The 24710-nt window shown below is 38.2% G+C and overlaps 1 protein-coding gene and 1 long non-coding RNA gene across 3 annotated transcripts in view; one reads left to right on the top strand and one right to left on the bottom strand.

The window, feature by feature from the left end:
• The window catches only part of LOC118023341, a 134479-nt gene that overhangs the window by 98756 nt on the left and 11013 nt on the right, over positions 1-24710 (bottom strand). The window lies entirely within an intron of this gene.
• ERCC6L2 (ERCC excision repair 6 like 2) overlaps positions 1-24710 on the top strand; it is a 129085-nt gene that overhangs the window by 98724 nt on the left and 5651 nt on the right. For both annotated transcript variants that reach the window (XM_035024456.1, XM_035024457.1), the window contains one exon: positions 21115-21296. In XM_035024456.1, coding sequence (XP_034880347.1) covers positions 21115-21296 — 182 coding nt within the window. The remainder of the gene's footprint in view (positions 1-21114; positions 21297-24710) is intronic.

Raw genomic sequence — 24710 nt, forward strand, 5'->3', positions numbered from 1 at the left:
TGAATGATCTAGTGAGCAGTCAGTTGTCTGATAATATCCTTAGAATAAATGGAATAATGGACTTGAAAGACTGTGCGTTTAGCATTTTTCATTGTAATCCAAAGGCACAATGCCACGATATAACACGTGAAAGCATTCTTTCATGACCCACGTATGCTGCCTTTTTATATTCTCATTTGATCTAGGAATATACCATATCTCAACCAACACTGTAGAGAGCAATTTCTATAGTTTGTCCACCTTGTAGGAGCTATCTGAAAAAGGTAAGCAGAAATATGCCAGAAATTTGCTATATTAGAATGAAGAGCCTATCAGAATCTCTTAAATAGACAGCTGTTTTTTTCTTAGGGTTTTATTTTTTCACCATACACCCTTTTTTTTAACCATGCTCTTATCCAAACAAATTTTAATGTGAAAATGTCGGATAATTTGGCAAACCCCTGTCATAGATGTTAATGAAGTAATTTAACTGGATATTGTTGGTTTATTTAAATATTTCTCAGAAAAGAAATTCGCAGCCTCATATAATTCCTCCCAAAATGGACCTGAGAAGCAACCACCTAAATGTAAGAGAAATAAACATCCCTTTGGAACCTTCTTAAGGCAAGTTGTAAAAATGAAAACGGAAGAAATATACTTTGCCCTTAATTGGGCCGAGGACCAGGGGCAAGGGAGTTCCTTTATCCTTACATTAGCAATCCCAGTAATGCTCAATCTTTTTTAGCCCCAGCATTCTTGAGGTAGACAGCACAATCTCATCAGAAACTTTGTCTCTTCACAGTGATTTTTGGAGTGAGGGACATTTCTTACCAAGAAACAAGTTGAAATACTCATCCCCTAGGATTTCTAATATGCCCTTTGAGGCTGTATGTCTCCCCATCACACACAGACCAACTTAGTAAACCTTTTTCAGGGTGTATGAAGAAATGTGTTGTTTAGTGACTAAATCATAGTGGGTGTAAAATATTCGGGAAGTTTTAAAGCCACTAAGCAGGAGGTCCAATCCCATGCCACCAATGCTAGCAGGCCAAGAACAGTCTGTACAAACATGCTCATCTCAGCGGCCAACTTCTTTAAATCAATACCTGATATAGTAAAATTCCAACAGAGTAAGATTCAGTCCCTCAGATTTTACCTCTACCATTTAAAACCTCAGGTTAATAATATGGCTGTAATTTCTTGAAAGTTGTAATCTATTACCTATATACAAAAATCACTTGGGGACAGTATATGACATGTGAAAAAAAATTCACAAGCACCGATTTCATCATATCTGGTCAGAATTACTTAAACACCTTTAATGAGTAGATCACTGAAACACACCATCATCTTTGGTTAGAGATACGTGTGTCACTCACTGAGAGAGTTGTAGTGTGTTGGTGGCAATAGTGAATTTGTAGTTTTGAAAAAAAATTAAAAATTGTTATGAGAAGAAAAGAGAATAAACTAAGGTAAAGGGAAACAAAGCAAGGTGAAAGCAAAAGAGACTCAGCCATAGTGTCAGAAAATATCTGCAAACCTCTGGCTTCTAAAGTCTCCAGAAATCCCCAGACCTCCCACCTTACAGTACAGTATCTTTCATCTTGGGGCTCACATCCAGAATTTTTATTACTGAGAATTCTTCTGAGTGCTTCTTGTCTGTCACCAAAGTTTTATTAGAGACCTTTATTTGTGTTTGAAAAGACTGTGTGTGCGTGTGCATGTGTGCGCAGGCTTGCGTGTGGTCTGTGTGTGTGCATGTGCGTGCGCGCGCAGGCTTGCGTGTGGTGTGTGTGTGCGTGTGCATGTGCGCGCAGGCTTGTGTGTGGTCTGTGTGTGTGTCTGCAGCCAGATGCAGATGTGCTGTCTCACTTCCTAAGAAAATGAAACAAATCCTATTTATTTGTATGAAGGCGACACACCATTAACAGTGGTCACAATATGCAAGTATTTCACTTTCCCAGGAATACTGTAGTTGAGTGTAAGAGCTTTTAACTAAATTGCAAAGGAATATACTAAATGGAAAAGTTACAAAAAAGAAGTAATGCACACCACAATCCTAGATGAACTCCTATGGTCCTTCAGAATTTCTCAGTCCTTTTGATGTAATTATTGATAACCAAAATGACAAGAGCTCTGAACCTGCTTTTCAAATTCAACCATATATTAAAAGGCCTAAAATGTACTATCTTTTCCATGTTTCCTTTGATTTCTTACAGTTTATACTTTTATAAATTAATTTCTATTTATCTAACATTTTATAGATATCTTGAATGAAACCTCTCTCCTAAAATAAATTTCTAATCAAACTTGGTTATTTAGTAATACAGATTAGATAAAATAAGAACTCATTTTGCCTTAAATTGTACTTAGATATTTTAGAGCCATTTCTGAAGATGAGATGTCTGATAACAGAGGGAAAATCTGTGTGATTTAGGTTTAAACTCAGACCGGAAAGAAATGTTTTTAAGCATCTGAAAGGACTGCTAATACCTTTATTAGAGTTAATTTGTTCTTTTAATATATGGAAGTATGTCACAGAATTTAGCTATACCTGTTTGTGATGTGGGGCCTCATTTTTTCAATCAACTGCATGTTTTCAACTTAAGTATACTTAAAGTTTTCTGAAAAGATATGTACAAAGACAGCATTCAATTAAGGATTAATCACCATGGCAACTGGGACTGGTGACCAAGAGGAGGGGGTGTACTCTCCCCTCTGTCTCCTGCCAGCTGTCATAGTCAACCTCTGGGCCCGAGTCCGCACCACATATAGACTGTGACCGACTCTAAGAAACTATATCTGTATTTTGTATAAATTGGTACAAGTATCAGACTATAAAAGAAGACTTAATCCCCTGAATTGGATGACAGACACTTGGCACTCTTGCCAGTGTTTGACAGAGAAATAACGGGTCGCTTTGTAGTAAAACCTGGATTAATAGTAAACCCTTCTTTATGTTATTGCAGTGTGGTGTAAATGAGAGGCCTAAGCACTCTGTCAGCCCGGGCCAGGGGTAGGGGGTGGGGTGGGGCGGGAGGGGAGGGGGGGGAGGCACGGGGAAGGGTGCCTTTTATAACCCGTGCAGGTTTAAGCACTGTTCAGAATACTGCAAATACAAAATGTTGTGTTAGTAAGAACATCTCTCTCTTGTATTTGTATTAGATTGGTGTTTTGTAGATTACTTAAAGAAAGGATTTCTATGAGCTATGGTGGATTTGATTGCAGTATGTTTATACAGCTTTTGGAGTCAGCAAGGAGGGATGGACTGTTTACAAAGAAGCCGACTTTGGGGAGATATAGCATTCCATTATCCTATTTTTCAGGATAGTGAATGGCATGATGGTTTAAAGTAATGGTTCACAAATGACTGGTTTATGGAGTAGTTGAGTAAGGAAAGTTTATGGTTTCATCATGTAACAAAATTAACTCTTACTGGGTGGGATTTCTCATGGTTTTATCATTTTTCTTTCTATAGCTAGATGCCAATATTATGGAATTTATATCAGAAAGTTGTTCTTTCAAGTAGTTTTAGTAGAGATCAAGATTTTTTAAATTTTGTTTTTATATGTAATTATGTAACTAGTGTTGGCATGAAAAGTTTCTATCTTTGGAACCGGGATTGATTCAGAAAGATAGTATGTAATTTGTGAAGAACACCTGTTACCTAGTCAGAGGAAGGAGAATCTGATATTAACTTTAAATATACACACCTAGTCCTCTCCTAGCTGGTAGCAATGAGTAGATGTGGCATCCTTCCTCCCAGTGATGTTACCAGGATTAATGGAGTAACATGTCTGTTGAGCTATTGTGTACAAAACACATTCAGCTTCTTGCAAGAAAGACATTGAAATTACTCAAAATATAATAGAAATTTTTATTATTGTAATTATGATTATTGCTGATCAGTAAAGGCGATCAGTGAAACTCCCTGTTATTCTCTCCAGTGTCTTAATATGATTTTTATTGTTAACAGTTCCAATAATAGCATATGTTAGAAAACCATGAAAGATGTCTGGTTCTCTAATTTTATAGATGAGGGACCCAGCTTGAGCTATGGCTCATTTGTCTTGAAGAATTCTATAGAAAAAATACATTTGAAAGGAGTTATAAACTAATTTAACAATGAACTGGACTGACAAAAATAATCTTTACTTATCGAGAAGTAGTTAGATTCTAACTCTCGTAGCTGGTCATTGTTCCAATTGCATAGAAGATAGATGTCACTTCTTTTTTTTGAATTCTCACATTTTATTTTGAAATACACAAACATTTCAGGACAAATGCTGATGTTCTTTCTCCATTCAGAATGCTATTCCTTGACAAATATTTTTTTTTATTATTATTATGTTATGTTGATCACCATACATTACATTAGTTTTTGATGTAGTGTTCCATGATTCATTGTTTGTGCATAACACCCAGTGCTCCAAGCAGAATGTGCCCTCTTTAATACCCATCACCAGGCTAACCCATCCTCCCACCCCCCTTCCCTCTAGAACCCTCAGTTTGCTTTTCAGAGTCCATTGGTCTCTCATGGTTCGTCTCCCCCTCCAATTTCCCCCCCCTTCATTCTTCCCCTCCTGCTATCTTTTTCTTCTTCTTTTTTTAACATATAATGTATTATTTGTTTCAGAGGTACAGATCTGTGATTCAGCAGCCTTGCACAATTAACAGCGCTCACGATAGTACATACCCTCCCCAATGTCTATCATCCAGCCACCCCATCCCTCCCACCCCCCTCCACTTCAGCAACCCTCAGTTCGTTTCCTGAGATTAAGAATTCCTCATATCAGTGAGGTCATATGATACATGTCTTTCTGTGATTGACTTATTTCACTCAGCATAATACCCTCCAGTTCCATCCACGTCGTTGCAAATGGCACGAGGTCATTACTTTTGATGGCTGCATAATATTCCATTGTATATATAGACCACATCTTCTTTATCCATTCATCTGTTGATGGACATCTTGGCTCTTTCCACAGTTTGGCTGTTGTGGACATTGCTGCTATAAACATTGGGGTGCAGGTGCCCCTTCAGATCACTACATTTGTATCTTTGGGATAAATACCCAGTAGTGCAGTTGCTGGGTCATAGGGTAGCTCTGTTTTCAACTTTTTGAGGAACCTCCATACTGTTTTCAAGACTGGCTGCACCAGCTTGCAATTCCCAGCAACAATGTAGGAGGGTTCCCCTTTCTCCACATCCTCGTCAACATCTGTCACTTCCTGACTTATTAATTTTAGCCATTCTGACTGGTGTGAGGTGGTATCTCATTGAGGTTTTGATTTGGATTTCCCTAATGCCAAGCGATGTTGAGTACTTTTTCATGTGTCTCTCGGCCATTTGGATGTCTTCTTTGCAGAAATGTCTGTTCATGTCTTCTGCCCATTTCTTGATTGGATTATTTGTTCTTTGGGTGTTGAATCTGAGAAGTTCTTTATGGATTTTGGATACTAGCCCTTTATCTGAATTGTCATTTACAAACATCTTCTCCCATTCTGTTGGTTGTCTTTTGGTTTTGTTGACTGTTTCCTTTGCTGTGCAAAAGGTTTTTATCTTGATGAAGTCCCAATAGTTCATTTTTGCCCTTGCTTCCCTTGCATTTGGTGATGAGTCTAGGAAGAAGTTGCTGCGGCTGAGGTCGAAGAGGTTGCTGCCTGTGTTCTCCTCAAGGATTTTGTTGGATTCCTTCTCACATTTAGGTCTTTCCTCCATTTTGAGTCTATTTTTGTGTGTGGTGTAAGGAAATGGTCCAGTTTCATTCTTCTGCATGTGGCTGTCCAATTTTCCCAACACCATTTGTTGAAGAGACTGTCTTTTTTCCATTGGACATTCCTTCCTGCTTTGTCAAAGATAAGTTGACCATAGAGTTGAGGGTCCATTTCTGGGCTCTCTATTCTGTTCTGTTGATCAATGTGTCTGTTTTTGTGCCAGTACCATACTGTCTTGATGATGGCAGCTTTGTAATAGAGCTGGAAGTCCGGAATTGTGATGCTGCCAGCTTTGCTTTTCTTTTTCAACATTCCTCTGGCTATGCGGGGTCTTTTCTGGTTCCATACAAATTTTAGGATTATTTGTTCCATTTCTTTGAAAAAAGTGGATGGTATTTTGATGGGGATGGCATTGAATGTGTAGATTGCTCTAGGTAGCATTGACATCTTCACAATATTTGTTCTTCCAATCCATGAGTGTGGAACATTTTTCTGTTTCTTTGTCTTCCTCAATTTCTTTCATGAGTATTCTATAGTTTTCTGAGTACAGATTCTTTGCCTCTTTGGTTAGATTTATTCCTAGGTATCTTATGGTTTTGGGTGCAATTGTAAATGAGATCGACTCCTTAATTTCTCTTTCTTCTGTCTTATTGTTGGTGTATAGGAATGCCACTGATTCTGGATAGATGTTACTTCTTAAAAGAATTTCTCCGTTTAGAATAGTTGGAAGATTCCAAATAGTTAAAAAATACTATTTCTTCAAATAATGTTTTCTCATTAACAATATAAAGCTTAGAGATATAAGATCTCATTGAACTCTGATTGACTCTACCTGGTGACTTAAAGAAAGTTAAACACTTAACAGCCCTTTTCAAATTATATTTTATCCCTCTGTGAGAACCGTGGTATCAACTGGACATGGCCATTTAATGGGAACACCTATTGCCTTGTCATCTGAGAATCCTGTCTCTACACATACGAATTCTGAATTTTTCTAGGATGAATAAAGCAAAAGTATAAGACTAGAGAACCATAGTATTTCAGAATTTGGAGGATTCTTGGAGATTATTTAATGCAGATGTATTATTTTTACTGATTTTTAAAAATGAGATGGTAAGTGGCTTCCCTCAGGCTCAACAGTGTCAGTAAGCTTAAATCCCTATAGTCTTTCAATCCTTCTGTCTTCTCTTGTTTTTTTCCCTCAGTTCCTTTGGCTTCTATTTTGTTTTGGAGGTTTTACTTTTTTTTTTTTTACTCCATTTTACTTTTCCAATATGACAAATCAGTCTAATTTTCCAAAATAACTTGCCTGTGAAGAACACCCTCACTTTAGCAGTTGAACAAAAAATTCAGGTGGACTGAATGTGTCCTTCACTTTAAAAAATATTTTTTTAGATCGTTAAAACTCTATCTGGCATACACGTTCATAAACACCACAATTTAGCAACAGACAGAACAGAGTGGGAGTTCAGAAAACGTTTGTCATTGGGAATTCCTGCATGAAAGTATTACATAAGGCACAACCGTTTTTGCTATCACGTCAAGGCTCCTGAGCTCTTACTGCCTCAAGTTAATGCTAAATTGGGTACACTGGTAGGTCATATAAGGATATTAGTCATTTTAGAGCAGCATGAATGGTGGTATTCTTCATTTTCACTCACTATTTGTCATCTGTTGGCCATAGTGCTGGAATAGGAAACCCACGCAAGAAGGGAGAACATAGGTAACAGTGTAAGAAAAGATATCCCTACCCATGCATGACTTTATGAGCTTTCCTCATCTAGCAGTAATACACCTAAACAGTCACTTTGGGCCTTAATTTTCTGTCTTCCAAAGTTCTGTGAAATGTCTTTTTGTGCTTCCTTTCCACGGCACACAAGACCTATCTCAATTCGGCCCTAGTTGGCTTTTTCAGTCTCATTCTGAGACACTCATTCAAAGTTACTGATACTCTGTACCAGGCACTTGCTAGACACTGGGGATATAAAGAGGAACAGGCTCTTCTGGTCAGCCTTCAGCTTATGAACCAGTCTCCAAGCACACCATGGACTTTTACCCTGCCATGCCTTTGCTCCTGTGGTTCTTTTGTTTAAAATTCCATTTCGGGGGGGCGCCTGGGTGGCTCAGTTGGTTAAGCGACTGCCTTCGGCTCAGGTCATGATCCTGAAGTCGCGGGATTGAGTCCCGCATCGGGCTCCCTGCTCGGCAGGGAGTCTGCCTCTCCCTCTGCCCCTCCCCCCTCTCATGTGCTCTCTCTCTCTCTCATTCTCTGTCAAATAATAAATAAAATCTTTATAAAAAAATAAAAATATAAAATAAAATTCCATTTCGGGGCACCTGGGTGGCTCAGTCGGTTAAGCATCTGCCTCTGGCTCAGGTCATGATCCCGGGGTCCTGGGATCGGGTACCATATCGGGCTCCCTGCTCGGCAGGGAGTCTGCTTCTCCCTCTGCCTGCCGCTCCCCCTGCTTGTGCTCTCTCTCTATCTCTCTCTGTCAAATAAATAAAATCTTTTAAAAAATAAAATAAAGTTGCATTTCATCTATGTCTGCCTATTGAACTCCTGCCCCTTGGATCAGTAATGATGGCTGTCCCCTCAGGCTCCTCCAAAGCAGTGTAAATGTCTTCCTCATCTTCATTTTTATGTGTGTGTGTGTGTATATGATGTAGCACTTATCACTGTAGTATGTGCTGTTATAGTATGTCGATAGGATTTTTTCAGCTGCAAGGAATAGAATAACCATCTATAACAGTGGCCTATACAAACAGACATATGAAAAGATGCTCAGCATCACTAATCGTCAGGGAAATGCAAATCAAAACCACAATGAGATACCACCTCACACTTGTCAGAATGGCTAAAATAAAAAACACAAGTAACAAGTGTTGGATGCGGAGAAAAAGGAACCCTTGTGCACTGTTGGTGGGAATGCAAACTGGTGCAGCCACTACAGAAAGCAGTATGGAGGGTCCTTAAAAAAATTAAAAATAGAAATACCATATGATCCAGTAATTCTACTACTGGGTCTTTACCCAAAGAAATTGAAAACACTAATTCAAAAAAAATATATCACCCCTATATTTATTGTAGCATTATTTACAATAGCCAAGATATGGAAGCAACCCAAGTGTCCATCACTAGATGGATGGATAAAGAAGATGTGGTATATATACAATGGAATTTTACTCAGCCACAAAACAGAATGAAACCTTGCCATTTGCAACAACATGAATGGACCTAGAGGATATTATGCCAAGTGAAAGAAGTCAGACAGAGAAAGACAAATACCATATGATTTAACTTATATGCAGAATCTAAAAAACAAAACAAGTGAATAAATAAACAAAAAGCAGAAACAGACCCATAAATACAGAGAACAAACTAATGATTGCCAGAGGGGAGAGGGGTGGGAGGGATGGGCAAAATGTGTGAAGGGGAGTGGGAGATGTTATGGAATGAGCAAGTCACAGGAATAAAAGGTGCAGCATAGAGAATATAGTCAATGGTGTTGTAATAGTGCCGAGTGGTAATAGGTGGTGGCTACACTTGTGATGAGCCTAGCATAACACACAGACTTGTCAAATCACTATGAAACTAATGTAACATTGTATGTCAACTCTACTTCAATAATGATTAACTAATTAATTAATTAATTAATAAAAGTAGTCTATACAATGGACCATTGAATTAATTCACATAACAGCAAGTCTGTTGGGGGTATTTCCAGGTTTAGTGCTATAGCCCAGTGACATTGTAAGGATTCAGGCTTTCTCATTTTCTGCCCCACTATCCTTATTAAGTTAACATTTAGTCCCTGGGCCTTTTGCCTCATGTTGCAGGATGACTACTCATTTTCTCATACAAAAGGTATCCAAAGACAGAAAGGTGTGGTTCTTTTCATATTGTCTCCCTTTATTGGGAAGAACAGTCTTTCTTGCAAAACATGCCTAGCTTGCCTAATCTCAGTTTATCCCCCCGAAAACTGAGAGAGCAATCCTTCCCTGAGCACATCTCTAAGAGAACTCCATTTTTGTTCAGACAAGAAAGAGTAACGATGGCTGTTGGTAGGCCATCAACAATGTTTGCCATTGTATTCCTGGTTAGCTTGTAAACTCTTTTGTGTTAGGAACTGAATCTTGCTCTTTTATTCCCAGGAGCTAGAACAGTACCTGGTACCTGGATATTCAATCAGGAATTTCTAGTAGATACTAAATAAAGTCTTCTCAAAGAGATTCTACAAAGTAAAATGTGAGGAATTTTTAATATAAGCATAAATTCTTGTGTGGTGGATTGGCTTTAGGCAGGATAAATAGGTTTGAACTGTGGTCCTTGATCTAATATGAAATTTGTGACACTTTTGCAAATTTCCTATGGAATGAATTTGTGATATTTTTGCAAATTTCCTGATGATGAGGATAAGATCCCTGTTAACATAGCCAGAGTCAGCTCTCACAGATTTTATGTCAAGATTGTTGATAAGTTGATGTTTTATTTTAAAGGTATCATCATCCTGTAGCCAAGTTACTATCAGAATCAACTTTCAATTAATCTGTAAACAATTTTCATGACTCTGGCAGCAACTGCTTAAAAATGGAATTGGAAAGACATATCCTACTTTTATTCAGTATTTAAGGTTATGCTGTTACTGTTGCCAGGTGAAGTAATGAATACCTTCAGAGGAAGAAGTTTTTGCTTTTGGCAAATTGTCTTCCAAAAATTTTTCTTACTTGTGTTATGTTTTTGTAAGTTTATATTCATCCAACATCCATTTATTGAAAGTCTGTCGGGTACATGACTCAGGACTCTCCCTCTCCCCCCCATCTTTCTCTCTCTCTCTCTCTCTCTATATATATATACACACACACACACACGTATACATATACATATATATACACATATATATAATATACACACATATGTGTATAATATAATATACATATTATATGTATATGTGTGTGTATATATACATATATATATGGTTCTCTGTTAGAGGCATGTATAGATCCAGTTACACAGGTAAGATCTAAGCAATCAAAATAGTTTCCAATGGTACAGGGGCCCTACCTATTCAAAGAGAGCCCCTTGATTTTGTTGTATTCCCTTGGTGTGTGAAATTAGGATTTTTGGCTTAGTGTGCTGTATGTGATTACATAACATCTTAAATCAAGGTAGATTCCATTTATATAATAAAGTTATCAAATGAGAAATTGAAATAGCAGTGCAAGAAAAAGAAAGGATGCAAGGAAAGTCTCATGAATCTGGACCTTCAGGCATGGGTAGGACTATGCTGGGCAGAAGGCAGGGCTGAGGAAATTTGGCTCCAGAAATGACTATCATGATGTGTTTGGCAGTAGTGAGAAGACTAGCCTAATCAGGCCAGCCTGTATTGGACATCAGGAAGAGTGAGGCTACATAGGGGGAACAGATCAGGAAAGGCCTTGCATGTAGAACAATAATCAAAAGATGTTAAACTCACCTGAACAGACCAAAATGTTAGAGTTTATACCTGACAAGTAACTTTCAACATGTGCAGAAAATCTAACCATTCCCTGATGAAGAAGGCCAAGAGCCAGGCCTGGAGCTGGTAATCATTTTTCTAGACAGAAAGACTTTTCTGTTTTCCCTCACTAAGGCGGGAGCCTTTTCCTGTGTGTAGACATAAAGCTGGGTGAAACCAAAATCCACTCTGGTCATCCTGGTCCATTTCCAGCACGGAGGTATTAAGTATGTGCTGAATGAAGACGTGTCCGTTTCTGGTAGATGAGCAGTTCTCAAAGTGTGGTCCATGGAGTGGACCCCTAAGATGTTTGAGACTCTTTCCGGGGTCTGCAAGGTCAGAACTATTTTCAGAATATTTCTAAGTACGCTTTTCACTTGCTAACATTTGTACAAATGGTGCAAAAGCGATGGTGAGAAAACTGCTAGCAGCTTAGCATGAATCAGGCAGTGGCCCCAAGTTATGCCAGGCGGCCGTTGGATTCTGCACCACTACATATTTGCAGGAAAAGAAAACTAGCTTCTCTGATGAATATCCTTGATGAATTTATATCCTTGAAAAAAATGGCTGATTTTAACCAATCTCAGCCCTTTATACTCATCTTTTTTTCTGTTCTGTTTGATAAAATAGGAAGTGTACATAAGCACTTGTATAATTGAGCTGGAAACTGCTGTTTTTTATAAAACAGCATTTGTACTTGACAAACTGTTTATTTAAATTTGCATGTTTGGTAGGTAATTTCTTAAAAATGAACCTAGTAAGTTTTGTACTTCAAGGAAAACAATGGGCAATATGTGTTGCCAGGAATAAAAGTCAAGCTTTCGAGTGAAAACTAAAATGTCACAAAACCACGACCATGACACTTTCCCTATACTTAAAGATTTTTTTTTCTGATGCAGTAGGTGATGATAACAACAAATACGGTTTTCCAGTGTTGTACAGTTGAATGTAATCAACATTTGGAAGATCTGCATAGCTGTTAATCGATATTTCCACATGACCAGTGAATGATACCACAAAATCCTGCCATGGGAAAAAATCCAGCCAAAGTACAAGATAAATACCAGTGATTTTTAATTTTAACAATATAAAAAATTTACTGATATGGTTGCAGATTTTACATGAAACTAACCTTAATTGAGTTTTGATACAGTATCAAAAAAGAATATCTACAGTTATCTGAAAGGCTATTAAAATACTCTTCCCTGGGGTGCCTGGGTGGCTCAGTTGTTAAGCCTCTGCCTTCAGCTCAGGTCATGATCCCAGGTCCTGGGATCGAGCCCCGCATCAGGCTCCCTGCTCCGCGGGAAGCCTGCTTCTCCCTCTCCCCCTCCCCCTGCTTGTGTTCCCTCTCACTGTGTCTCTCTCTGTCAAATAAATAAAATCTTTAAATATATATATATATATATATATTCTTCCCTTTTCTAACTACATATCTATATGATACTGATTTTCTTCATATACTCCAACCAAAAGAACCTTGTTGCAAACAGATTGAATGCAGAAGCCAGATATGAGAATCCAGCTGTGTTTTATGAATCTAGATATTAAAGACGTTTACAGGATTGTAAAATATAGCCACTCAGGGAGCCTGCGTGGCTCAGACGGTTAAGCATCTGCCTTCAGCTCAGGTCCTGGTCTCCAGGTCCTAGGATTGAGCCCCATGTCAGGCTCCCTGCTCAGCGGGGAGTCTGCTTCTCCCTCTACCTCTGTCTTTCCCCTCCATTTGTGCTCTGTCTTTCAAATGAATGAATAAAATCTTTAAAAATATATATATATAAACATGTTATTAATATTTTTAATAGATTAATAAATATTTTAAATGTTTAATAGGTAAAACACAAAATCTCTTTGGGGTCCTTAATAATTTTTAAAGTGTAAAAATGGGGTGCCTGTGTGGCACAGTCAGATAAGCATCTGTCTGACTCTTGATTTCAGCTCAGGTCATGATCTCAGGATCCTGAGATTGAGCCCCAGGTTGAGACCTGCATTGGGCTTGCACTGGGTATGGAGCCTGCTTAAGATTCTCCCTCTGTCCCTTCCCCTGCTTGAGAGCACTTTCTCTCTTGTGTGTGCTCTCTCTCTCTCTCTCTAAAGTAAATCTTGAAAAAAAAAAAACCAAGTGTAGGGACGCCTGGGTGGCTCAGTCATTTAAGCATCTGCCTATGGCTTAGGTCATGATCCCAGGATCGAGTCCCACATCGGGCTCCCTGCCCAAATAGTCTTTAGAGAAAGTTTTACAGTAATGTAGTTAATATGTATAAAGATTCAAAATTGTGTCAGGGCTGCAAGATTCTAAGGACCTACTCATTACTACTTTCTGGAGATCCTATAAGAACTGGTAGAATTGTGAATTTTAAATATGGAAGAGACTGATGGGAGTCCCTGATCCAGATTCCTACCGCCTAGATCCGGATCCCCAAATCACTCATTATCTCCCAGGGTAATGAGGCTCAAAAAGATACAAAAACTTCCAAGTTTCCCCTGAACCCTAGGGCCTGAGGTGCTGAGTCCAGTGTTCCAACTGCTACCCCAGAAGTCCCCAGACCCTGCTCTAGCCTTTGTCTGCAGGAGGTAATAAAGGGAATTTATGCCCTGACCACGCTGCCATGGAGGACTGACTTTGGTGGTTGCCTTGTCCACAGATGACTGCTCTGGCAGTGCCTTCAGGATCCCAGATCCCAAGGAGATGGGGCTTCTATATTCCTTTTTGTAGTGTGTGCTCCACAGCATTCACCTGCTCTCCCAAGGCTGTCACTTTGTTCTTTTAGATAGATGGATCTGTCCGACAATGAGAAATGGACTCATGGGGATAAAAAAGGAACCTAGGCTCAGGACAGCCAATATAAAGTTGTCCTGTTGTGACTCACCTAGAAAGCAAAGCACTATTAAAAATATACAGATAGAGATCTAATAGATAGAGATGTAGCTGGATTGTAACTATTATTTTTCCCAGGAAGAAAGCAGAACAATAACAAAAAAGATTTTGGATTTGCATCTAAGTGTTTTTTTCAGATTTGAATGTCATTTTTAAACATGCAGAAAATTTGACCTTAATATGTATTTGTGGTGGCTCCTCTGAACAGCAGGCTCTTCTCCAGAGGACAAGTAAAGACAGTTCAGGGCTCATAGTTGCCTTTGGCTTTCCTGAATATTGGAAAACTGCATTTACAGTAATATTGCCTACCTCCAGGCAAAAACCTTCAATGATTACTTTAAGGATAGGAGCTTTTTCACACTTGTACAAAGATCCTTAAATGTTTTCGTCCTTTTAGAAACTCAGATGCCACTGAATGAATGCATTTACATGTGCTATATGTTTTTATAGTACTCTTGATTCCCTGCTTTGCAAAGACAAGGAAGCTTATGACTTTCTATGTGTTTACAGAGTTTGGCCCTTACCAAAAGGGAGATTTCTTTTTTAATCTTTCCTTAGAACAGATGTGTAGACAAAAGCATCGCTTCCTCTCAGACTTCACTATTTAAGATTTAATGAAGAAAAAAAAAATGAAAGAGCACTTGATTTTTTTTTAGTCTCAGTGGCAAAGTTAATGTGATCAGGACAGTGTGAGGACCTGTGGCCACATGCTGCGCCCACACGTGGCAGTGACCAGAGAGTGCCTTGTGAGGTGCTGTTCTCAGGAACAAGGTGTAGACCAAGAGCTTTCCTGTAATAGGCAGATCCTCTGGTGATCTTAGAATCCAACTTTAATTAATCTTTCCACTCAGCCTTCTCAGTGGGTCCAAGCCATCAGGACCTTCCAATGCCTTTGAAAATCTCCTCCCTGTTTTCAACTTTCTCAATGATGAATCAAGCCTAAACATCTGGTTATGGGAGAAAAATAGTGAATGTGTCAGTTAAATATGTATTGCTCTTTGTTCTGGTGTATGTTCTACAGGGTGTTTTCTGGAGAAACCGGCTTAGGAGACGGATCTATTCCAAAATTGCTTAATAAAACATTTCAGTAATTCCCAGTAGCCTACTGTGGAATAGTAGTAGCCTATCAGGCTGTTCTGCTTCATTGTGCCCTATTCCTGTCCAAGCTTCCTCCACTCTGTGGAGGGTACAGATGAGCAGGGGAGAAAGAATCAGCAGTATCTGCACTGGCTATGGATGTGTCTCTAGGAATTAGTCCCAAGGAGCGTTAGAAAGATGGCAGAGATCGCAATAGTATTTCTCCTGCCAAGATGGGAATTAGAGGCTATTCATGATTGCTTTGGAACTCACTCTCCTGGATTGTAATGTTTCTTGCCCCATTTGTTATAGGTGGATGGCTGTAGGCAAGATTGAGCCCTATCAACTTTTTTCATTGTCTTGCCATTCCCATCTAGGTACTCTCTGCAGTTCTTTTAATAATTTACCTCCAGTTATTTTTTTACCTCCATGACTATTAGTAGAAAGGTTTGTTTTTTTTTTTAACTTAAACATTCTCTGTACTATTCCCAGTAAAGTTTCCTAGTGTATAAAGATAGATTTCCTACATAGCAGAGTAAATAGAAAAATATTAATGTAATCATAGGTAGGGGCATCTGCCTTTTTTTTCTTTTCTCAGTACATTGATGCCAAAGACTATCTTGAAACTTTTTAAGAGTGGGTTTTTTTTTCCTTACTTTCATATTGAAAATCTATATATACTTTATTACCTTTTTTAAAGCTGTGCCTTTCAAAAAATAACTATTGGTTCAGTTAAAGTAATGTAGCTTGGCTTAGATCTAATGTCTTGAAATACAGACAATGCACTTTTGGTTCAAAGGAAAAAGAAAGTATTATCAAAAGTTATCTGAATGTTTCTTACTATTGGTCTGAAGATAAGGAATTTCCTGGTAGAACCAATATAAACCTAAAACTTCCCAGTAAGAAATAAATTGTACAGAATGATATACAGTTGTTTATACCTAGTGTGGATTCATTGTGGCTACTCTAGAAGACAGAATTTTTCCCTACAAAAGTGCCTTCTTATTTATTATAATCCTAATGTATGTCTTTTACAACTTAAAATAATTACAGCTTTTATTTTATAGAGTGTATACACTGTACATTTTTAAATAGTAATTTTTATGATATATTTTCAAACACATCTTATAGATACATCAGAAAAATCAGTAATGATTTTATAACTTCATCAAAATTAAATCAAAGCTGATAGTCATGAAGTCTTTGAAGTGAGCTATTTCCAAGTTAAACATTTAATTGTGAATAAATGAGGAGACTATTTTGGCCAAAATATATTAGAGCAATTATCATTTATAGAAATAATATATAATGTTTGAGCTTAATTGAACAAATTTTTATATTATGAATTTTAGTTTTAATAACAACTACCTTTGTAAAGACAGTACATCATGTGTTTAAATTCTTAATTATATAAATCAGATTAGGACTTACATAATCAGACATAGCCTGTCTTTTACCTTTTTAGCCCTGTTTAACTGTGGTCTGAAGGGGGACAGTTTTTCCTTCACTTTTTCAATTCTCAATTGATTGCTTCATATAGTATGTATATGTCCATAGGAGGAAGACACGTTACTGCTCATAGATTAAAATTATTACTTCAGGATTCTCTGATAAATCCACCTTTTTAAGTAGCCCCCCATTTCCATTCGTCTAATCTCATTATCAAATGGATTTTTAACTGCATTTTTACACTTCCTAGAAACAATTACTGCATTCCTTACACTCACTAAGTTTTGTTTTTAATAAAGATTCCATAAATTGAATTTGACTTTTCATACAAACACCTAACAATACCCAGTAATTAAGCAAATAATCATGAATATAGCAATACTAAGTTATAAATTATATTCTAATAGTGTCAAGCTTTCTAAAATACTTATTAGCAGAAATATTTATACTGTACAAATACTGTGCAAAGTCCTTATCTTTATAGTTCCTTATCATTATAATCATAAATTATCATATGAAAGTAAGCTTCATCAGAATCACAGAATATGGAAGTACTTCTTAAAGGCAAATCTTGATGGATAGTTTTAAAGAAACTTTTTAGGAAAACATTAGGAACAATTAGGGGCTTTTGCAGAAACTGGTATTTCTGCTGTATTCATGTCATGATTGCAAAATTTCTTTTTAAATACAGACATAGTGTTCCGGTTGTTGGCCATTCTACTCTCTAGGGGAAAGAGGAGTGGATTCGTTTTGCTTTCTTTAGCAAGCAACCTCACCCTCTCTCCTAGTGTTAAGAAGGGATAGTATTGTCTTTTCAATTCCTAATCCAGTTCATTTTACTGAATTTTTCATTACTCAAGCCTTTATTACTGTTGCTACTTCTTCATGTTGCCTCAGTGTCATATGACTTCACAGCTTTGACATAGTGGTAATGAATGAGCTTGAGTCCAGTCCACGTAATCTGGAACCTTCCCTCTTGGCCATGGGCCTTGAACTTTGCTTTATAATAAATTATAACTATCACGACAATTGCAGCTGCACTTTGGCACTGTTTTCCTTCTTTCAGCTATGTAAAGGATACTATTTTACTAGAGTGAAACCAGCTTTATAAAAAGGCCACCAAAATGTTTATTAAGTTAATTAATAAAATTTTGTTTCACAGCCTTGTTTCAGTAGTTTCAAAGGACTCTACTAAAATGGAAATCTGAACCTAGATAGATTTTTTTTTTTTAAATAAAGGATAAAGTATTGAGCCCATGTGGGAAAAGAATGTTTTTCCTTTTTTATGATTGTCTAACATAATCTGGTTTTTAAATATGGAATATTTGGCAAAAATTAAAGATCCACATGTTTGATACCTGTTGTTGGAAAAGCTGAATTTCCCTGAAGAATTTATAAAACTGACTTAGAAAAAATGTATCCACACAAAATATGAACTCTGTAATCCTGCCAAGGTCAGAAAGACCCAGAGTAATCATGTAAGTTATTGAAAATTGCCATTGTCTGGCATGATTTCTCTATGGCTTCAGAAATTGCAGTATATGAGGATGGAGTGTTCTTGATTGGCCCAGTTCCTTCTTTTTCTGTTTATTCCCTTTATCTTCATGTAAACATCCCAACTCTCCTTACAATAATAGATCATTATTTCTTGGGGATCATCTAAGATGATGTTCCTTTTTATTGGAAACTCTCAACATTCATCTGTTTTCTTGTGATGTAAAATAAATGCATCAAATCTCTTTCAAATTTATCTTTAAAGGTCAGCATTTTCCTGTTAATGCTTTAAGATTCAAGAAATGATGTCTTTAAGGAAAGTATTTTCAACATTTTGTGTTTGTCCATCTGGTTCACAAGAGATATTTAAGAAGTCAATTTATTTTCATTAGAAATGGTTTGCTACTACAAAACATACAGTTACAGGGTGCCTGGCTGGCTCAGTTGGTAGAGCATGTGACTCTTGATCTCAGGGTCATCAGTTTGGTACCCATGTTGGATATAGAGATTACAGAAAGAAAAAGAGAGAGAGAAAAAGAAAGAGAGAGAGAGAGAGAGAAAGAACATAGTTATGTCATATGTGTTATATTCAGTTTATTTCAATAAAATGAACTTGAATATAAGTTGAAGAGATGAATGATTTATTTTTTAAAAGAAAACTAAATATTCCATCTTTAAAATTAAAAAAAAAAAAGGGCTTGTCACTTTTAAGTCCCTTAAAGGTTGAGGCCTCTTTGTATATGTAAATATCTTTGTTCTCAACTGCATAGTGTGGTGGCAGGAAGATAGCAGGTGCTCAGTAAATATTTGTGGAATGAAAAACTATTCCCTACCCACATTCATTTATATGTGCCATTTCAATCCCATCAAACTCTTAAAAAAGAAAAATAATTATGTCATCAGCAAGAATCTGTATCTAGTACACTCTTACAGTCTTTGTATGTCTGAAAAAAGAATTATTTAATGATAGTTTAACTGGGTATAGAATACTGAGTTTATAGTTTTTTTCCTCTCTGCATGTAGAAGGTATTATCTAATTATCTTCTGGTGGTGGTGGTATTAATGAGAAGGCTTTCTTCAGGTTGATTGTCCTTTCTTTGTGGGATATCTGTTTTTTTCTCCCTGCTAGTTTTTTTTTTTTTTTTTTTAAGATTTTATTTATTTATTTGACAGAGAGATAGCGAGAGAAGGAACACAAGCAGGGGGAGTGGGAGAGGGAAAAGCAGGCTTCTCACAGAGCAGGGAGCCTGATGTGGGGCTCGATCCCAGGACCCTGGGATCATGACTTGAGCCGAAGGCAGATGCCTAACGACTGAGCCACCCAGGTGCCCATCTCCCTGCTAGTTTTTAAGATATTCTCTGTGATATAACAAAGTATAAGATTTATTATTATTTTTCCCACTAGAGATTCTCTCTCCTTTTTTGCTTTGAGGATTCATGCCTTCTTCAGTTACCTGACATTATGTCTTTGCATTATCTCTTCTATTTTCTCTATTCTTTTCTTCCAGTATTTTAGAAATTTGGGTAGGTCTTCTTACTCTACCACTTTATCAGCTATTACTGTAGGGCTGTTCAGTCTGCTGCTTTAACTCATATTTTGAGCTTGTTCCTATCTCTGTTTTTTATTTTAAAACTTTATTTCCTTTTTAGAGTTTGTGTTTGGTTCTTTTTCAGATCTGCCTCTAGAATACCCAGTTCTTGCTGGCAGATTCTATTCCTTCCTTTACCTTTCTGGACATGCTGATGATTTAAAGTCTCAGGTTGCTTCATTACCTAAAATTCCTCCAACTGTGTATTCTCACACTTGTTACATCTGCCCATTTTCATGGTGGTGGGTTTTATATGTTCTTCATAATTTTTGCCTGAGCTCCTCCCCACCCCTCCCCCGACACTGGAATCAAAAGCATTCTCTGGATTATGGAAGTCTTCCTAGGGTATGTTTTTGTATTCATCCCTCATTTAGATCCATGGTTTTCAGCGAGTCTGGGCTAGTTTTTATGTTGGTTTTTAGCTTAGATTTTCCATACCACCCAGGTGCTACAAAACGAGATTGCACAACTGGCACAGGCTGGGCATCCACATTTCACCAGTGATTATTCTCATCTAGAGTAGGAACATAACCTGCTTCCATGCTGTGTTCCCAATTTGGGCTTTCCCAGCTTTAAGTTGCAAACTGGGTATCCTCTTAACCCCTCCTTTGTTTTTGGTTTGTTTGTTTTCAGTGCAGGGAGTTCAGTCATTTTCCTCTCCCCTCTGGACAGAGGGTCCTGCAGACTATAACTTAAGGCATTGGCTCCCATTCACCACTATGTTAATTCTTTGCTTTTTGGCGCCTACTGATTTACCTGTCTTACTTTGGAGCTCAAATATAATTTTGCTGTTGTTGTTGTCAAATTGTATACAATATTTCTCTTTTTGGAATGGGATGGGACTTGCCACATATTCACTGTACCATCTTCTCAGGGAAATTGGAACCATACAATTTAAAATTATTTTTTTTTCTTGACCCAGTGTTTTTAACAATTTATGTTAAACAAGCAACCCATGTAGTCTGTAAAATAAATATGATTTTATCTATAATTTCAACCAACTGTAGTTAGCATCTTAAAATCACTAAATATCCTGGCAATCCAGTAGAGATTAAAAAGTAGGATTTATGAAAATAGTTTCTTATTTAATTATCACATAAAGATGGTTATTTTTTTAAAGTTTGGCTGCTTATATAAAATTAAATACCTGAAAATCTGATTAATAATATTGAGAGAAATTACTGAATTTAAGAATTTTAAATATCTCATTTTTATGCCATTATTTTTATAATCATTAATTTTTATCCTGTAAGTAATTTTTGCCTGTATCTTCTTTTTAAAAATCTAGGTTAACATCTCTTACAGTGCTATCAGTTGGAGAATATGATATACTTGATTATAAAGAGTTTGGGGAAAAAATAAGGCCATCACCTCATTGAACCAAAAATGACTATTTTTTTCAGACTTAGTTTTTGCTTTCCTTCTCTTTTCAGACTCAGAAAGAAAAAGTGAAGACAGATACACTGACACATACAAAGAAAGGTCAACAGCTAAGTGAAGGAAGCATTTCATTTCCCCTTTACATTTCACACCCTGTAAGCCAGAAGAAGAAAAAAGTCTACCGCACAGATCAGACCACCTTCATAATTGGAGAAACACCAAAAGGAATCCGCAGGTATGTTTATAACAATACTGGACCTTAAGAATTATTCTCAAAAGAAATATAGCTACTTAATAAAATACACAAATTATTTGAATCTTAACCATACCTGGCATCTAAATTTGTACACTTTAAAAAAATAAATTCCAGATGTTTTAAATGTTTTTAGAAAGCTAATCCCTGAATTGATAAAAAATCATTTTATATCCATTTTATATGGATACATGAAATACTTAAGTGCATTATATTCATTCACTGAATATTTATTGAGTACCTAATATGTACTCAGGCATTGTGCTGAGTGCTGAACATATAGTGTAAAAAAGGACGTAGAGCTTACAGTGCAGTGGGAGTTGGCATTAAACCATAAGAATTTTCAAAAGAAAAAAACTTATAAGTAATTATAAAATGATAAATAAAAGAAATGGGCAGGCCTCCTTGATAGAGAATAATGGGATCTGGAGGGGGAGCAGATAGCGTTCTGTTAGGTAGTCAGGGAAGACCTCATGACAGAGTTGACATCTGAGACCTGAGGGATAACCAGGCAAAGAGCTAGAGTAAGAACATGCCTGAGGAGGGAAGAGGTTGGTGTGTTCGAGGAACCGAGAGAAAACTCATGTACTTAGTACATGATAAACCAAGCGGGCAGCCTTAAGATGAAGGCCAAGACATAGATGGGGCTGGAGCAAGCAAAGCCCTGTCGGGTGCGGACAAGAGTTTGGATTTTATTCCAAGTGCAGCCAAAAGCTGTTGAGGCATGAATGTGATCTGATGTATGTTTCTAAAGATTGTTCGAGGTTCTGTGTGGGAAAGGGCAGACTAGGGGAGACCATACGGAACTTAGTTGATGGTGGTTAGCGATAGAGTGGTTGCCATGGAGACAGTGAAGTGGATGATTTCAGTTTGGGGCTGGACTGGTTGTTGGAACAACAGACTGGGTTGACTAAATGGGGAAAACTAGCAGAGAAAAGAGTTTGGAGTGAAAAAAAAAAAGAGTCCTCTTTTTGTTCATACTAAATTTGAGGTTCTATGGAAATGCCAAATAGGCAATGGATATGCTACTCTGGGGTTTAGGGACTGGAGATCTAAATGTGGAAGTCATCAGCATCGAGATTATAAATGATTTTAGAGCCACGGATTGTGTGAACAGCCTAGGAGCCTGGCACAGAGAGAAAAGGAGAAGCCCCAAGACTGAGCCTTCAGGTGACAGTGGCCCGCTGGGTAGGAGGCACAGTATAAGGTCCTGAAGTCCAAGAGGAGTGAAAGTTTCAAAAAGGAGGGAGCACTTCACTTTATGAAATGCTTCTGAGAACCAGAATCAGATGAAGTGGGAAGGTGCCTCCTGGAACTGGCAGCAGAGAACACAATGGCTGCCTTGATGGGAGCTGTCTGCAAATCTGTGGGCAGACGCCGGGGTGAGGTGGGCAAGCAGGGGATGGGCAGACCCTGTGACAGCTCTTGGAGAGTAAAAAGGGACAGGAGCTGGAGGACGTTATCAGTCAAAGGTAAGTTTTTTTCAAGTTGGAAAGATAATAGAACCTGTTTGTGTGTTGAGAGGAAAGCCTAATAGGGGAAAAAGAGATTATGCCAGAGCCATGCTAAGAGAAGCCCTGGAGGCAGGAGAGGGTGAGGTTCAGGCCCCTGCAGAAGGTCTAGCCTTCTAGATGAAGAGATGAAGACGGGCATTGATACGGTGATATTTCCTCAATTAATTGAGAATTAAAGTATCAATTCAGAGGGAGAAAAATTTCAGGAGAGAAAAGCCAGGAAATAAATCACTTATAAAGTAGGACAGCAAGCTTAGTGAGACTAGAATTCATGGCTCATGTAAGTCCCTGTTTGAGAGTAATTGCAGGAGAAGCATCCATGCAGTTGTGCAGACTTTGTTCAGTACACTTCAGTTGCTCAGTTACAGACACAGAATAGAGAGATGGCTGGGGTTTTTTCAGGGGTTAGAATGGAGGGAAAGAGAAGCAAGGAAGCTGAAGGATGTTTGCAAAGGAGTAATTATAAAATTGAACCTAAGCTAAACAAGGGGAGGCTTGATGAGGTCAGAAGTATCTTCCAGCATTGTTGTCATGGGGGAATTGAACAGTTGAGCTGCTGTATAAGGCGCCTAAATTCAGGGATTTGCAGGTTGTGCAGTTAATGGTAATGATAGTGGCAGTCTATGGTCTTGGGAATAGGGACCTGACATGCAGTTGATTCTCGGGTCAGGAGTGGTAAAAAATTGGTGGGGCCAGGAGTTGGGAGTTGAGTGGGGCATCCACATGGATATTGGTATTATCAAGAATGATGGCAGGAGATGGGAAAGGAAGCAGGATTAATCTTGGGTGTTCAGTCACTAGCAGGAAGCAATTAAGAGGTCACTTAACAAGTTGAGGGAGAGAATGGTTTAGCGAGATAGCATAAACCTCAAAGAGGGGAAGGAGTCTCCAAGAAAATGATGGTCTGGAAGCAGCAATGTGAACCCTGAACCCTGAGATTTAGGGTGTGATGTATAAGAGCCTTAGCTTGTGAGGGCTGCATGGGAAGAGGCGGTATGAGGGGACAGAGGGACGATTCCTGGAGGAGAACAGGGGAGTTGGTAGATCATAGACTGGTTCTGGGGCACCAAAGAATGGTCTGGAAAGGCGAGGGATTAGATTGGGGATAAAGAGACTAGGAGGGGATGAGAGGCCAGTGGTTCCAGGTAAGAGAGAAGTGGCTGAGGTAAGCAGGGATGGGAGGCAGGGTTGAATTGGCCCTGAAGACTCAGCAGGCAGTGGGCAAATGGTGATGTTTCTCTGGGTTCCAGATTCTTTCCTCAGGGTTTGGCAGCTCCTCGGCCCTTGGGTACTGGTGTGGTAGGTTGGCATGGCTCTTAGCTGCGCACCATTGCCCAGAAGGGTGAACACCCCACATGTTACACCAGTGAATCTCCTCTTAAACAGACTTATAACTATGATTCTGGGCAAACATGGGGCAATTTACTTTGGGCAATTATTTTGCTCAGAGGCCGGCCATAATGCATTTTACCAGTTTTTGAGGAGCACAAGTGTCCTTATCCCCTCTAGCACTGTATATAAAAATAAAACTATTAACAATGCTTAGTTTTGGCCTCTCTTCTTTCTTTCTCTACCTAGCCTAGGGAATAAATGCCTCAGGCTAAGTGAAAGGCTAACGTACCAGCATCTGAGCCAGGGAACAGTGTTAGAACTGCTGGCACGTCTTTCCCACTAACCATCCACCTTTATGAGAATCACGGCTCTGTACCAGCTGCAGCCCTTAGGTCACTGGAATGAAGTTCCTGTCCCCCTTCACTTCAGAAAGCTCAGGCAAAGAGAAGATGGTTTAGCTGTGTTCTACCCCTTTCCCTCAGTTCCTCAAGAACAGGGGAGAGAACGTGAATTAACATCCATGGTACACAACTACTCTGGATACCTATCT

Source organism: Mirounga leonina, unplaced genomic scaffold, assembly GCF_011800145.1.
Source record: "Mirounga leonina isolate KUSES-001 unplaced genomic scaffold, KU_Mleo_1.0 Mir_179, whole genome shotgun sequence".
Taxonomy (NCBI): domain Eukaryota; kingdom Metazoa; phylum Chordata; class Mammalia; order Carnivora; family Phocidae; genus Mirounga; species Mirounga leonina.